This window comes from Aspergillus eucalypticola (assembly GCF_003184535.1).
Source record: "Aspergillus eucalypticola CBS 122712 chromosome Unknown BO83scaffold_30, whole genome shotgun sequence".
Taxonomy (NCBI): Eukaryota; Fungi; Ascomycota; class Eurotiomycetes; order Eurotiales; family Aspergillaceae; genus Aspergillus; species Aspergillus eucalypticola.
Window position 1 is genome coordinate 320130 of NW_020290304.1, and position 15460 is coordinate 335589.

A 15460-nucleotide genomic window follows, 5' to 3' on the forward strand; every position below is an offset into this window, starting at 1 on the left:
GAAAAAAAAAAGACACATCTGAATATAATAGGAAGACACTGGCAAATGTCGTAAACCGTGAACAAGCAACATAAGTAAGAATAAAAACAAAGCGATAACGTTTTTTTCCATTCAATACATCATGAGCGCAACCCTGCAGAAAAGATCAACCAAAGATGTAAAACCAGCCAAGCTCTCATTGAGAGTAACAATTACACACTTGAGAGTGACATAGAGGGGAAAAAGTGTTAACAAGTGAATATAAGAGGAGATAGGTTTTCAATCCAGGGCTTGCCGCGCCCGAGGTAAAAGAGAAAAAGAAACGAGCCAATAGGAATCTCATCACCCGGAAAAGATGCAACGCCATAATCCTTTAGTGACCGTAATTGCCTCCCCAGCCTCCGCGTCCAGAGTTTCCGTAGTAATTGGCAAACCCTGCGCCGCCGTAGTTACCGTATCCAGTGGGCTGGTGGTGGGTCTGGCTGGCTGCAGCCTGGTGGCCGCCCAGGGCACCCAATCCGCCATACTGAGGGTTCAGGTGAGGGTAGCCACCGAATCCCTGCTGGCCCTGCTGACCCTGCAGCGGGGGAAGGCCGGTTTGGGCCTGAGGCTGACCAGCGGCGCTGTTGGTCGCGGAGCCGGGACGGTTAGCCTGGGCAAGAGAAGGGCTGGGTCCCGCAGCCTTCGGAGTATCGAAGCTCTTCGTCTCCTCCGTAGTCACCGGAGGCTGCTGGGTGATCGGCTGGTTCTGTCCGAAGCCGCCTTGAGTGCGACCGAAGACGTCCGACATGCCGGTTGCGAAGGCATTGGAGCCGGCGGCTGCCGACTGCTGAGTCTCGGATGGCTGGGCGGATCCAGTGCGGCCGTAGACCGAGTCACGACCGGGAATGGCCTGGTTGAAGGTGGCCGCTGTAGCGGGCGACGACGAGTGGTCATAGGAGAAGGCGTGAGGCTGACCATACATTCCAGCCTTTCCGTACGGGCCATATTGGCTGCCGTAACCATATTGAGTGCTGTGAGGAAGGTAGTGGTCATCATATCTCCGGGCATCATCGTACATCGGGCGGTTCCTGCCGTACTGGTTCATCTGGCCAATGTACGAAGCATAGTGAGGGTTGGAGTAATAAGGGTATCCGTAGCCGTAGCTGTGAGCGCCCTGGCCAGGCATGTGCTGAGCCGTAGGGGTCTGTGTAGCGCCAGGAAGGGTGGGGTTAGGAGTGGTGTGGCCACTGTTAGGAGCTTCAACATGGCCGTAGCGGCTAGGAGGCTGAGTGGTAGGAACATGCGGTTGCACTTCGGCGCCAGAAACACCAAATCCTGCTCTCTGGGCAGCGACCGTGGCATCTTGAGACTGACCGTACGTGCCGTAGTAGTTGTAGGGAAGACGTTGGTCGACGGCATAGAACGGAGAATACTCGCTCCCGGTCGTGACGGTAGGCTGCACAGGAGCTTGGTTGGCAAAGGGCTCCTGGATCTGAGGTTGAGGCTGCGTGACCTGCTGGGTGAAGGGGTCGTAGGGCTTATGAGCGTCGGTGTAGCGGGCGAAGTCAGTGAAGGAGTTTTCAGCGGCAGAGACCTGGGGCACGGGAGGGAGTCCCGGAGCCGGGCGAGAGACTGCAGGGGTTTCAGTGGGCACCTGAGCCTGAGTGGAGGGAGGCAACGAGGCTCGAGGAGCAACAGGGGAGTGCTGAGGGGGCTGCGCACGGGTCTCAGCTTCCTCTCTGTTCTCATCAATGTCAACATCGGCGGCATCGCCGTTCAGTCCCATGCTGCCAAACTGGACCGCAGCACGATCCACAGCATGGTTTCCTGGCATGACTACAGCTTCCTGTTGTTCCATCACACGACGTTGAGTGCCAGGGGTGCGGGTGCTCTGCTTGAAGGCACTCGAAGGGTAAGTTCCAGCAGCAGCGCGCGTGGGAGTGGCAGCCGCTGCAAGATGGGTAGAGTCAAGGGCACTGCCCACGGTGCTAGCTGCGGTAGCCGTGGGAGCAGGAGGAGAGACATCGGGGATCTGGGCAAGGTTGTTCTTCGTCAAATCATCCTTCGGAGCGGGGACATCAGCGGAAGATGGAGTAGCGGCAGGAGCTTCTTCGGCGGCCGGTTGAGGTTGAGGAATAACTGGCTCGGGTGCTTTTTCGGCAGGGACAGGAACGGGGATGGGGACCGGGACAGGAACAGGAGCCTGGGCAGGAGCCGGGGCTGGGGCAGGAGCTGGGGTGGTTTCAACTGGCTTCTGCTCCGTTACAGGCGCAGCAGCAGGCTTCTCGGGGGCAGGGGCAGCGGTGGTAGCAGGAGCGGGAGCGGGTGCAGGAGCAGGAGCAGGAGCAGGAGCGGCAGGTTTCTTCTGAGGAGGAGGCGGCGCCGGTTTGGCAAACAAGCTAGCCCAACCCTTCTTTGTGCCCTCCGGGATCACACTGCTCTTGGGTGCCTCCTTGGCGCCATCGTCAACGTTTTCTGCAGCAGCTGGCTCGGCATCGACGGTCTTTTCGGGCTTGGTAGCTGCGGTAGGCTCAGGAGCAGCCGCAGGCGTAGCTGTGGTCTCCTCGACAGAAGTGGCGACAGCTGGCTTCTCCGTGCGAGTTCCATTGGTATGAGCACCGACCCGACCACCACGACCTCCACGACCACGGTCACCACGGGCGCGACCACGACCTTCAAAGCCACCACGGCCACGGCCTCGAACCGAGGGGGCGACTGTCTCGACGGGAGTGCTCTGTACCTCCTTGGTCTTAGGGCGGCTGCGGTCCGTAGTCTTCTTCTTTACCTCGCCCCATTGAGCGACATTGCCTGTGGGAATAGAAGCAGCAGCGTCAGTAAACCCCAGAAACCCTGAGCTATTCCAAGTAGCAGTATGAAAACCATACCTTCACTAATGCGATCAATTGCCTCCTCAAGGTCACCGTTTGCATCCTCCAGAGCGAAGACCAGATCCTCATCAGTCCAATCAGAGAACAGCTCCTTCAGCATGGGCAGAGTGTCCGAGTATTTCTTCTTCATCTGACCAAGCTCTCCCTCATCTTCATATGCGGTGGGTGCGCCGTCTGAGTTGTCTGCCTTTGTGGATCTGCTACCACCACGACCACCTCTGGAGCTATAGCCGCCACGGCCACCACGGGTAGATACCCTGCCACGAGAGGCAGAAGGCCTTGTTTGAACTTCAGACATATCTGTTATTGGTATTTATGGTTCTCCCGTATGGAGAAGTAAGATGAAGGAATCGGAGAGGACCCAACGTGGACGAAGGGAGGAAATCAAGGTGCGGCTAGTGGGAAGAAAAAGCGGGTAAAAAGGTCGTAACTTAGTACGGTAGCAATGATGAGATGCAGCCTCACGAGAGAGGTCAGCACCAGAACCACTAAGGGCACACAAGGACCGCCAGGTTTTGGGTTTAGGAGAGAAGAAGAGGAGAAGAAAGAGACCGAAAGAGTCGAGAGATAAAAAAGGATGCAAAAGACACAAGAAAAGATAAAAAGGAAATAATAATTAGAGGTGAAGGGGGAGGAGGTGCAGAAAGTTTAGTAGGGAAAGACTACTACTTAGCAGCAGATCGAGTTCATTGAATGGATGGGGTTCGAGGTGTGGATGGGACGGAAGGGGAAGAGAAGGCGACTTTCGGTCGGTCGCGTTGGTTGCCCGCGCCCCGTTTTTAGCGAGCATGCGGTCCTGGGCAGTGTTACCTGCTTTACCTTACCGCGTTCCAATTTACCAACCCGATCATTGGGATAACTACGGAGTAGTAGTAGTACTACTTTGCCAACCGACTTAATTGCTTAGCTACATACAGTGCTACTGGTGCGATTGTAGTAGATGAGAAATGAAGTTGATGGTTCCAGATAGTGCTTTTTTTTTTTTTTTTTTTTTTTTTTTTTTTTTTTTTTGCTCATTATTGAGGTAGAACTGCTCTCTCTACCAATCGGTTTGTTACTTACCTCGTACCACCTCGCCTGATGGGCTTTCCGAGTCTTTGGGTTCGCTCTGTCGATGATTTCGTCATCACTACTTACTGCTAATATTATGACGATGGTAATGTGGAAATCAGTTAAGCCAGGCATGTGTTCCTTCAGATTCGTGGTGGACCGGCACCTGCCACACTGTATTTATCCTACATCTGTTCAAACTCCGACTGGGCGACCAGTCAACTCAATTGAGAGATAGATCATCTTCAGCTCCCTTCCAATTCACAGCCAGGCTGATCGCGTGGTGAGGTGGCACTGGCAGCCCTTGCTCACCGCCCGTCGTTTTGGGCCAAAATCACTCGTGACTTGCTGGATAAGGCGCAGCCCGGGACCTGTCCCCAGCAGAAGGGGTCCAGCCAGTGTCGACAACCTTCATTTACCATTATCTAGCTGCTTTTTGCGACAGGCGCCGCGTGTGTGATAATTCTTCCACTATGAGGGCCTCCCCGGCCGTCAGATATCCTTGGTCCAAATTGCATCTTCCGCTCCCCCGCACCCCTCGTCAGTCCGAGCAACTCCTCAATGCCATCACATCCTCCTTCCGTCGCCAGCTCGACCGTGAATATCCGACCAACAACCCTTCTACATCCGACCGTAATGGAGCTGCTGCCGAGCATCCACCAGAAAGTTCCCATTCGTCTGCTCATGCGACTGATAGACTTCTCCACAACATCTTGGACAACCCGCTTTTCCGGGTGGCCCCCTCGGCCTCACCCATCTCTAGTAATGCGTCAGGCATGCGCGATGCGAAACAAAGAAGAATGTTGACGGAGCCCATGGTGGTATTCGACGAATTGGCGGCGGCAGGACATGTCACTAAAGGCGACCTTCTCCAATGCTTGCAGTATCAGTTAATGCTTGCAAGAGGTACCGGCGATGACTTTGTCAAGGCCATGAAAGATTCCAAAGCAGGGACCAAAGTTGTCAACTGGTGGCTTGCGTCGGGTTGGCGAGATCGGTTGAAGATATTTGATCATCGACAGACGTCTGCCACCTTGGTGAAGTTCATGGTTGCGGAGGGCATGCAAGATACTGTTTTGACCTGGTTAGAAATGTTGGCCAATGCCGATCTTCGGGCCTTCAATGGCCATATCAGCCGAAGCCTCGCCGAGCGTGTCGCTAGAAACCTTCTGACAGATTTTCTTGCCGCTGAGAATCAATATGGAGGTGGCTTGTCCTCCGCTATGCGGTACTACGTGCAGGTAGGAGATATGTATTTTTCCATGGAGGATCTGCATAACAGACGTGACACGAAAAACCTTCTTCGACACGCCGGTAAATATCTGTTCCAGCAGGTCAGTCGGGAAGTACCGAATGATGATAACGTGGTGTCTGCATCTGTCTATGAAGAATACGCCAGGGTGATTGCTACCGTGTGTACGGACTTTGTCACTGCCTCAGTGGCTCTCTACCACCCCACAGTACCCGACCCGAAGCCCTTTCTTCGGTATGTGTATAATAAGGATATGCCCACGTTGCAGACATGGCCGGTTGGCCTACGAGAGGTATTTGTGCGCAGTGGCTCGGTCGCGCTCCGTCTTTTGATGGACCAGGGGAAGCGGGGAGATGCCACATGGCTGGCAGGTATCCTGCAGCACGTGTCAGACACGGATAAAGCGAAGGTCGAACATGAAGCATCCGCAGATGAAAAGGCTTTGCTTTCTCGACTACTTCGAGTAGACATGGCGTGGACCTGATTGATGTAACCGTTCTTCTACAGCGTTTGTGGAATAATTTACGAAAAGTCTTCATGCAATGCAGCTCTTTGACCGGGCTGATTTGCGTCACGGATCCTAACGGAAGCGCGCAGATCGAGGGGATGGGATTCGTCAGCCATGTTTCGCTGCCAACCAGCCAGCACCATTGTTATTGCGACAGTCACACCAAAGCACCAACTCCCCCCGGCATTCATACTCCGCATCGGACTCCACTCCTGCCGCTAAGGGGTGCTTTCTCCTCTTCTTGGCGTGCTTACCTCTAACGACAACCCCGGTGCAGCTAGGGCTTATCCCTTCCCCTCAGGCTGAGCATCGGTGCAATTCTTAGTGGTTCTGTTGATTTCTCGATCTGGAATGCAAGAGGGGACTGCCGAGATTGGGTTCCGCGTGAATCGGGCTAGCGCCCCTGGTCGTGCCTTAGTAAACGTCACGGCGCAACCTCACCTCGTCTTCTTCTCGGACCTTCTCCCAACAGCCGCTCCGTCTGAGCAGATGATCTTCGGCTTCTCCGTCATCCCTTGATTGGAATACTAGTCGCATACCATTCGCGACCACAAGTTTTGCAGACAAGACGAAGGCACCTTTGACGAAACTTCACCGTTTCCCGCTTTATTCAGCAATTGCGGGCAGTTATGGCTTCCCAACCTAGTAATCACTCCATAACATCATCGGGTATGTCAAGGTCCGGTTCTATATACCTTTCGCCTTGTGGTTTCTCCTCGTCCGGCTCTCCCATACTCCAGATGTTATATACTGACAATTCAGAAGAACAAGAGCCAACAAACGGCACCAATTTTCCAGCGAAACCATCCTCCGCGACTGAGCCCGCTGGGGAGAGCAAGCCTACTTCAGACACCAAGACCGTTGATGAAGCGAAATCTACCGATGAGACAGGACCCCGCTCGCAGGTTCCCACATCTGTAGATACAGCTCCCAAGGAGTCTGTTACTGAGTTGAATGTGGGTGAGAAGCGGGAGCACGAGGTGACACCCGCGACAGTGGAAGCGGATAAAACTGGCGCTGATGATGCAACTGAGCCTGCAACCAAGAAGAAGAAGAGGAATGATGCAGAGAAAAATGGGCCGGAAACCCCACCGCCATTTCCTACGACTGCGAAGCACACTAAGAACGGCTTAACTACAAATGGTGACAAGAAGAAGGGTGGGCGATCAAAAACTGCAAAGGAATCTGTCAAAAGAGAGCCCCCGACGGATGGTATCAGTAGTCGAACACGCAGTCGCACTAAGGTTGCTCTTTGAAGCCTCTGATCGTTTGTCTCATGAAGTTAGGCGTGGCATTCATCAAGATGGCACTTGTCGAAAAACAGACGGAAGTTAGAATACCTCTTGTGTATGAGAGTATCAATTGCTTGAACAGCAAAATATGAACTTGATTAGCATGGCTGCTATGATAAGTTGAATTGTTCTCTATGCCATTGAGAACAGCCCTATCGTAGCCATCTCTGGCATTTCTATTCGAGGCATATTCTAGGGCTGACCTCTCGTAATTGCGGTATCTCAAATCGCCGAAATCGGCGATGACCGTGCACGCTGAGTCACATTCCGGGACGGAACAACCACTCTTCTTCCCCGCTATCACCAGAGGGGCAAGTCTGTGTCATAGGTCCAGCAGCGATAGCATTAATTTCTCGTCGAAGAACTTTAAAAATTCTGATTCTGAACATCAACTCCACGCAGATAACACCCAATTGCCATCTTACAAACATGTCCTCCAACAAGATCTGGCTGCGTGCCGAAACCAAGCCCGCCGAGGCTCGGTCTGCCTGTGAGTATTGGACCTCAAGCCAATTGCATATTACTCTAGGATGCTAATATGGTGCAGTGACCCCAACTACCTGCAAGGCTCTTATGGATGCTGGATATGAAGTGACTGTCGAGCGCTCCACCCAGCGGATTTTTGATGGTAAGAGAGACATCTTCCTAACACACGATTACAATGACGTTTAAGGGGCTACTACGGCTGGTTAGCAGCTGTAGCCTTTAATGCTTGTCACCTCCACACTCGGATTTGTGAACCTGTCTAACATAATTATCTCTTTTTAGACGAAGATTTTGCCAAGGTATGCGTGTAGAAGCACGTCACCCTTTTGTTCGTACGGATTCTCACCTTTCTATCCTACAGATTGGCGCACCGCTGGTGGAGGAAGGTTCTTGGGTGAAGGATGCCCCCAAGGATGCCTACATTCTGGGTCTCAAGGAGCTCCCTGAGGATGATTTCCCCCTTGAGCACGTTCACATCTCCTTTGCACACTGCTACAAGCAGCAGGGTGGCTGGGAGCAGGTCCTCAGCCGCTGGCCTCGGGGAGGTGGTACTCTCTTGGATCTTGAATTCCTCACCGATGATGTTGGTCGGAGAGTCGCTGGTAAGATCTATGCATGAATATGTACCATTACAGCAGCTGATCTTATGCCTTAGCTTTCGGTTGGTCCGCCGGTTATGCAGGTTCCGCTTTGGCTGTTAAGAACTGGGCTTGGCAGTTGACGCACCCCGAGGGCGAGCCTTTGCCTGGTGAGGTTCCGTACATCAACCAGGATGCCCTGATCGAGTCGGTCAAGAAGTCCCTCGAGGAGGGTAAGAAGCAGTCTGGCCGCTCTCCCAAGATCCTTGTCATTGGCGCTGTGAGTTATTCGTCTTGTCTAACCTAACAACTCTTCTGACAATGTCACAGCTCGGCCGTTGTGGCAGTGGTGCTGTGCAGCTCGCCAAGGACGTGGGTATTCCCGACTCCGACATCGTTCGGTGGGATATCGAGGAAACCAAGAAGGGTCAGTTGTCTTTAGCCTTTTGTTGCTTTCGTGCACTAACATCTATTGCAGGCGGTCCCTTCCGGGAAATCGTTGAGGATGTCGATATTCTCGTCAACTGCATTTACCTCAGCGCACAGATCCCACCCTTCGTTACTCCAGAGACTCTTACTTCGCCGAACCGCCGCTTGTCGGTTATCTGCGATGTGAGCGCTGATACGTAAGGCTCCCATTTCCCGACCTTGGGAATTCCGCTGACCATTGTATAACTTCTTTCTTATAGTACCAACCCCCACAACCCTCTCCCTGTGTATTCTATCACTACTACCTTTGACAAGCCTACTGTTCCCGTCACCTTGGCAGGTGGAAGCCAGGTCGCTGGCCTAAGTGTGATCAGCATCGATCACCTTCCGTCTCTTCTGCCCCGTGAGAGCTCGGAGATGTTCAGCCAGGCCTTGCTCCCTAGCTTGCTCCAGCTGAAGGACCGGCAAAACGCCCGCGTCTGGAAGCAGGCTGAGGACCTTTTCAATGAAAAGGTTGCTACGTTGCCCGAGTCCCTACGGGCCTAAATGATGCACTTCTTCGAAATCAGGCTGGCTTCTGAAAAAAGAAGGATTTTTGCGTGTATTATGGGTACCGATTGATACGATGCTTTCCTGAAAATCTCGATGGTTTATGGATGTTAGCATGTTATGATATGAGACTATTGACTAGAATAGAGGCAACAAAAAGTGTTGTTAAAGTAATATCATGCGTTATGGGGTAAGCTCCCACGAAGTGTACAGTGCTAGTGTTTCCGCGTGGTGGTTTCCTTTGTTTTGTGACTCGGGCTGAGGCGGAGGCTCAGGCAAATAGAACATTCGAGTGCCCCTCCTCCTTCTCACCCCGATCACACCGGGCACACCCGCTCATCATTATTGTTTCTCGTGGGGTTCGTTCGGACTTCGTGCTCTTAAACCGAACCTGCCATGTATCCGCTGTGGTTGTTAGCTTGATTGTCAGATTGCTTCGTTACACTGAGCCTCGCCATGCTATTACAGGAGGCAGCAAGGGATTTGCGTGCTGTATCGACAGGAGTGAGCCCTTCGAGCTTGCAACCATCCCCTATCCCCTGAAATTATAGCTTTGCGGATGTCTCGGACTACCACTGGGATCTCTTGGTTCATCCTCAGATCTTCGGAATAGTTGAACCATAGTGATTTACCAATAAAGTAATGTGGGGATCATGAACCGCTGTGGGAAACGCCGAAGTCTCCCGTCGGTGCGCTGAGCATAGCGGGCGCTCGGCGCTGAGAAACATCCGAGAATACCAAGGAAAACAGAGAAGCAGCCCTGCTACCGCCTATCCAACGAGAAGTCTTCCGTTGCGGCTACCGCGTCGAATAGGTTCGTCAAGTATTCTCGTGTTTGGCATGTACTGGAGTGGGATACCAGCCGCCTCATTACTCTATTCTGGTGAGAACGCTGTCATTGGCGGCCCCCCTCCTGTCTACCTGAAATTACCCCATGCCCTCTCCACACCCTCGGTTCTATGGGGGAACTGCTGCTGACGGTTATCCCGCTCATAGCCATCGAACAACTGATAAACCCCCCCATTTGATCCCATGGACCCCTGAAGGCTGCGTATATGTGAGAGGATACAAGTGTAGGAGGAAATTTTCGGCTTGGCTCGTCTTCTTGGCACCGGAGTTCCGTGTCTGTTTGAACTACCCAGCTTCATGGCACATCTTTCGATGGATCAACCATAGCATTGACGTCGACGACCGCTTCTCTCCGTCCCCCAGTCCTTCTCTCCTCAGCTACACAACCCGACATATATAAAAGGCGATGCAGGAAAAATCAAGCACTGTCGCCGCTTATGCGGCGGGAGCATCTCTTGCGGCTATTGCTTTATTCTATGTCTTCGGCCCCAACTACACTATCGATGGAGACGAGTCATACGACAATTCCCGCAAGAAGAACATTGTTGGCTTGTCCAACCCCGCCAATGACTGCTTTATCAACTCGGTGTTGCAGGCTCTTGCAGGGCTTGGTGATCTACGTGTCTACCTGATCAGAGAGCTCCATAGGCGTGAACTAGACGGTTCTGATATATACAACGAACTTCCCTCACCGGATGATATACCTCGGGATGCGAAGCCAGACAGGATACGGGAATTGCAACAGGGTACCATCACCAGGGCTCTCAAGGAGATGCTCGACCGACTGAACGAACGCCCGATCTACAAGAAAACCATATCTGCGCGGCCCTTCATCCAGTCTCTTGAGTATGCCTATCGGACGCGGATTAGTCGTAGTCAGCAGGATGCGCAGGAGTTCTTGCAGATTGTCGCAGAAAGACTTTGCGATGAGTACCACGCCGGCGCTAAAGCACGATCACGAGCGAAGATCATACCGGCGTTAACGCCAGGTCCGGAGTCTGTAGAACCAGGCAATGTGACTTCTCCCAACAGCCCTGCAGAGGTTGAGGTGCGGATTGATGACGGATCTGAGAACGGGTTGCCCGCCATTATCGACAACAGACTCAAAGAAATCGACCACGAGTACGGCTTCCCTTTCGAAGGAAAGCTCGAGTCCCAGATCGAGTGCCTGTTTTGCCACTATCAATACAAGCCTAACCAGACTTCTTTTGTAAATTTGACCTTGCAAGTGCCTCAAAAGAGCTCTACCACGCTTAGCGCCTGCTTTGACGGTTTACTCAAAACTGAATATATCGAAGATTTCAAGTGCGACAAATGTCGATTGCAGCATGCTCTTGAGGTCAAGGCCCAGGAATTGCACCGGACCCGCGCCAAAGATGACCGGGCCAGGCTCGAGGCAGAAATCCAGCAAATTCAGACGGCCCTCGCCACAAACCCAGAAGGTCCTTTAGAGGGTGTAATCTTGCCAGCTTCTGAACTCGCCCCCAAACGAAAAATTGCGAGGCATATGCGGATAACGGCCTTCCCCAAAATCATTGCCATTCATCTTTCGCGATCGATCTTTGACCACACCAGCTCTACCAAGAACGCAGCCAAAGTATCTTTTCCGGAGCGGCTGCCTTTGGGTGGTATCTTGAGCCGAGAATGGTACAAGCTGTTGGCAATTGTCTGTCATAAAGGCAGCCACCATAGCGGACATTACGAGTCATTCCGACGCAATACCCTTTATCCACCCTTCTCAACGCCAGATGTATTCAGTTCGTACGCTCAGAGTCGGGCAACTAGCGAAAACCCATCCGAGGCGCCTAGCCCTCAGCTAAAGGCTCGCAACTCGTCAGAGAGCGAGCCGGCACCCCTAAGCATCTCGACATCGACAGGGTCACCGACCGGTCCCTCTCAACTGCAACCACCCCCGTCACCGATGCCTCGACCGACATCGAGCCCACGAGTGTCTTTCCAGAGCACTCGCTCGAAGTCGTCAACATCCAAGCAAAACCTATCGCCTGTGTCAGATCCGCACAGCTCATCCTCCACTGAGGGTGGACGCTGGAGCAAGTCATTCTCGCGAGCGTCGTTCACCAGCGATCGCAGTACGCCAGCAACTTCAGTTGAAGCATCGGCCGGATCCAGCAGTCGGCTCCGTCGACGCCGTAAGCAGAACGACCGATGGTGGCGTGTCTCGGACGAGAAAGTCAAAGAATGCAAAACATCCGATGTTTTGGGGATGCAGCGCGAGGTCTACCTCTTGTTCTATGAGATTGAGAAGCCCACGCCTGGCGCGTAAGCGGTCTTCAATTTCGCTTCTATTTTATGCATATACGAGGGGAAAAAAAAAAAAAAAAAAAAAAAAAAAAAAAAAAAAAAAAAAAAAAAAAAAGAACAAACGCATACTGGATAAATAGAGGAGTATCTCGGGGGTACATACAAGCCCATTTCACCGACCCATGTAAGGAGCCTTGTCGCGCAGCGGCTCAGGAATGACAGTTATGCAAAAGGAACATCAAAACCATATTAGACAGTACACAGTATTAGACACATGCACGAGGTTCATACTTCCTAATATTTAAGATAGTAAAAGCACAGCTCACATCACGGATATCTTCATTCTACTACTATCCAGTAACACGCACATTCCCGCGTCCCCTGACTGTCATACGACGGGCACGACCGCTAATGCAGTGCGCCCCTTTGAAAAACAGGGAACCCAATCACCTCATCACCGCCTTAGTCAGTGCAGGGAGCCCCCGGAACCGCCTCCCGTCCCAACAACACTCCCTGATTGGAGCGCACAACACTTTTCTGTTCCAGGTTCCGAATATCCCTGCCATCATCTCAATATTTATTATTGTTTATTCTGGTGTGTTACTACTATTGAATTTCTCCAACACCGCATAATCTCACCGACCTAGTTTCCGCAACCCTTATCGCAAAATTTTCAAATCTCTTCTCTTTCCCTTTTCTCTCATACTTTGTCAATTTGTTCTGCCTACTTACCAATTCCTCTATCAATTCGGGTGTAGGCATCACATACTACATCTCACCTTACCGTCTTCCATAACCAAAAAAAAGGCGAAATACAAAACATACCATCACACAATGCCTCCCAAACGCGCAGCATCTAGCGCCTCAAAGGCCAAAACCGAGACTTCCTCGAAGACTGCTGCTGCCGACAAGGTGAAGAAGACCGCCAACACCAGCGCGAGCGCAAAACCCCAGGCTTCTTCGAGGAAGCGTAAGGCTGCAGACTCTGTGGAAGAGACGACAACGTCAGGGGCTGCACCAGCGGCGCCGGCGCGCGTGACCAAGAAGCAGAAGGGTGAGTTCAATCGATCAATTGCGTTGCGAAATTAGTGTCCTGCTTTGTTTTGGGGTTTGTTTTTGTGGCGCGTTCGATGATGTTGCTCCGCGGAATGTTGGGCTAACGGGTATTTGTTTCGTTCCGGTAGAAGCTCTGGCCGTCATCAACCACGCACCTACTCAGCGCCTCGATGTGTATGTCTTTGGAACGAATTGCTACGGTGAATTGGGTCTTGGTGATGCGACGAAAAAGTCTGAAATTCCTGGTCCGGTCCTGAACCCGAAGCTGCCCGCGGATTCGGTCGGTGTCGTGCAGTTGGCTATCGGTGGTGTGCACTCGGCTGCTCTTACGCACGATAACAAGATCCTTACTTGGGGTGTCAATGATGAGGGTACACTGGGTAGAGATACAAAGGAGGAGCGCAAGGTGGAGGAGAACGGTGATGGCGTGAATGGCGATGAGGCTAAGGAGGAGTCGGACTCGGACTCTGATGATGATGAGGTTGACCTCAACATGAAGGAGGCGACTCCCACGGCTGTGGACTCTGCTCTCTTCCCTGAAGGTACTGTTTTCACACAGATCACCGCGACGGATAGTGCCACTTTTGCTCTCACTCAGGAGGGTCGTGTCTATGGTTGGGGTACATTCAGAGTGAGTTGCCACGCTTATCTTTGAATTTATTGTTATTTTTGATCTAACTTGGAACAGGGAAGCAACGGTGTGATCGGTTTCTCTCCCGAGACGAAGATTCAAAGACAGCCAGTCTTGGTTCCCGGTCTCGAGAAAGTGACACAGCTTGCGTCTGGCGCACAACACGTCCTGGCGCTCACGGCGAAGGGCGCTGTTTTGACCTGGGGTTGTGAGGAGCAGAACCAGCTTGGTCGGAGAATTTCTGGACGTCTGCACGGCAAGCTCGAGAGTCTCATCCCGGGACAGTGCGCGCTTCCGTCGGATGTCGTGAGCATCGGAACTGGTTCTTACCACTCCTTTGCTGTCCGCAAGAACGGTCGCGTGCACGCCTGGGGTTCTAACAACTTCGGGCAGACGGCCGTTCCGATGAGCGCTGGAGAAAGCGATGCCGTTGTGCTCTACCCGACGGAAGTCAAGTCTTTCCGCAAGCACAGCAAGATCGTCTCCATCTGCGGTGGAAAGGACCACAGTGTGGCTGTCACCGAAGATGGAAAGTGCCTTTCATGGGGACGCGTGGATAACAAGGCTCTTGGTATCCCACTGGCGGACATGCCGGAGGAGGAGCTTGTGCACGATGAGCATGGACGGCCCCGTATCCTGACGGTGCCAACTCCCCTCACCGACATCAAGGAAGAGGTTGTCTTTGCGACAGCTTCCAGTGACCACTCTTTTGCTATCACCAAAGACGGTCAGGCGTACAGCTGGGGTTTCAACGTACAGCGTCAGGCCGGCCACCGCGATGTGGATGAGGTTGAACGGCCAACCCTCCTCCAAAATAAGCACGTTAACGGAAAGAAGCTGGTTGGTGCCGCAGGAGGAGGGCAGTTCAGTATGCTCGTTGGAGCCTACTCGCCGCAAGTGAACGGAACCGATGCTTGATATTTCTTGATGCGACTTTTGCAATAGTTTCTGTTACCCATTTGAATTGAGCTCTATGTATTATTATGTGACAGTAGTTACTAACTCCAATCACGAGAATTTTTGGGCATTGCGCTCCTAGTAGGAAGTGGATACTGATTGTATGCGTAAACACAACACTACAGACATGAACTAGCTGCTTCGATGCCGTTGGGGTCAGTTTTCCTCGGGTCTCGAACAATCCTGACTAGCCAGCCAGTCATCCGGACCATGCAGGTTGAACGTTTCGCCGGTGGTTATCCGGTTTTAGGCCCGGAATACTACAAGGACGAGGATATCCCCAACCCGGGGTTACCCAAGGCTCCACATATCGGCGGAAGAGCACCCCCTCTTTATCTTATTTTCAGATCAGCTGGACCGGGGAAGGACAGTCTAGGCCGTGACCGGCAGAAAAGCAACGAAGTGGTTGGAACATCCTGCAACGAGAACGGAGGAAAATTCCCGCTGAATTCTCCGGTGCTGGATGAAGCACGAAAGAAATACGGAGAGAACTGGGTCAATGTTTTCGCAGGCAGGAACCCAAAAGGGGCCAGTAGCCGAAATGGTTGTCCAGTGCAACCGGTTGACCATTGATCACAACGATGGATGATGTATCCTCTGGCCCTGTCTATGCTGCTGTATACAGACCCTGAGATACTACATACCTGCTATGTAGGCGTAAGGCGGAGTACTGTATCCACCTTGTCTAGCAGACCAGCAGCAATTACTACTG

At 52.5% G+C, this 15460-nt stretch overlaps 6 protein-coding genes across 6 annotated transcripts; 5 read left to right on the forward strand and 1 right to left on the reverse strand.

The window, feature by feature from the left end:
- Window position 1: 1 nt before the first annotated feature.
- Window positions 2-3542, reverse strand: BO83DRAFT_346152 (putative RNAPII degradation factor Def1). Its single transcript, XM_025528772.1, has 2 exons — window positions 2847-3542; window positions 2-2769 (listed from the first exon to the last, which is right to left on the reverse strand). The coding sequence occupies exons 1-2, from the start codon at window positions 3145-3147 to the stop codon at window positions 353-355; spliced, it is 2718 nt and encodes a 905-aa protein (XP_025384055.1). The 5' UTR covers window positions 3148-3542; the 3' UTR covers window positions 2-352.
- A 713-nt stretch (window positions 3543-4255) lies between these two features.
- BO83DRAFT_138782 (uncharacterized protein) lies at window positions 4256-5654 on the forward strand. Its single transcript, XM_025526155.1, has one exon. It carries the CDS (start codon window positions 4373-4375, stop codon window positions 5633-5635), a length of 1263 nt encoding a protein of 420 aa, XP_025384056.1. The 5' UTR covers window positions 4256-4372; the 3' UTR covers window positions 5636-5654.
- Window positions 5655-6288: 634 nt separating this feature from the next.
- Window positions 6289-6915, forward strand: BO83DRAFT_430961 (uncharacterized protein; the record flags this gene model as incomplete). The annotated part of the gene is made up of 2 exons (XM_025535551.1): window positions 6289-6328; window positions 6422-6915. The coding sequence occupies 2 exons, from the start codon at window positions 6289-6291 to the stop codon at window positions 6913-6915; spliced, it is 534 nt and encodes a 177-aa protein (XP_025384057.1).
- A 348-nt stretch (window positions 6916-7263) lies between these two features.
- On the forward strand, window positions 7264-12126 carry BO83DRAFT_369090 (cysteine proteinase; the record flags this gene model as incomplete). Its single annotated transcript, XM_025529846.1, has 10 exons — window positions 7264-7441; window positions 7499-7579; window positions 7720-7736; window positions 7799-8039; window positions 8093-8295; window positions 8346-8442; window positions 8494-8641; window positions 8705-8974; window positions 9716-9824; window positions 10246-12126. Exons 1-10 carry the CDS (start codon window positions 7381-7383, stop codon window positions 12124-12126), a joined length of 3108 nt encoding a protein of 1035 aa, XP_025384058.1. The 5' UTR covers window positions 7264-7380.
- Window positions 12127-12456: 330 nt separating this feature from the next.
- Window positions 12457-12838, forward strand: BO83DRAFT_138874 (uncharacterized protein). The gene has a single exon (XM_025526156.1). It carries the CDS (start codon window positions 12516-12518, stop codon window positions 12735-12737), a length of 222 nt encoding a protein of 73 aa, XP_025384059.1. The 5' UTR covers window positions 12457-12515; the 3' UTR covers window positions 12738-12838.
- Window positions 12478-14814, forward strand: BO83DRAFT_381885 (Ran exchange factor Prp20/Pim1). The gene is made up of 3 exons (XM_025532097.1): window positions 12478-13158; window positions 13289-13791; window positions 13849-14814. The coding sequence occupies exons 1-3, from the start codon at window positions 12939-12941 to the stop codon at window positions 14707-14709; spliced, it is 1584 nt and encodes a 527-aa protein (XP_025384060.1). The 5' UTR covers window positions 12478-12938; the 3' UTR covers window positions 14710-14814.
- The last annotated feature ends 646 nt before the right edge of the window (window positions 14815-15460 follow it).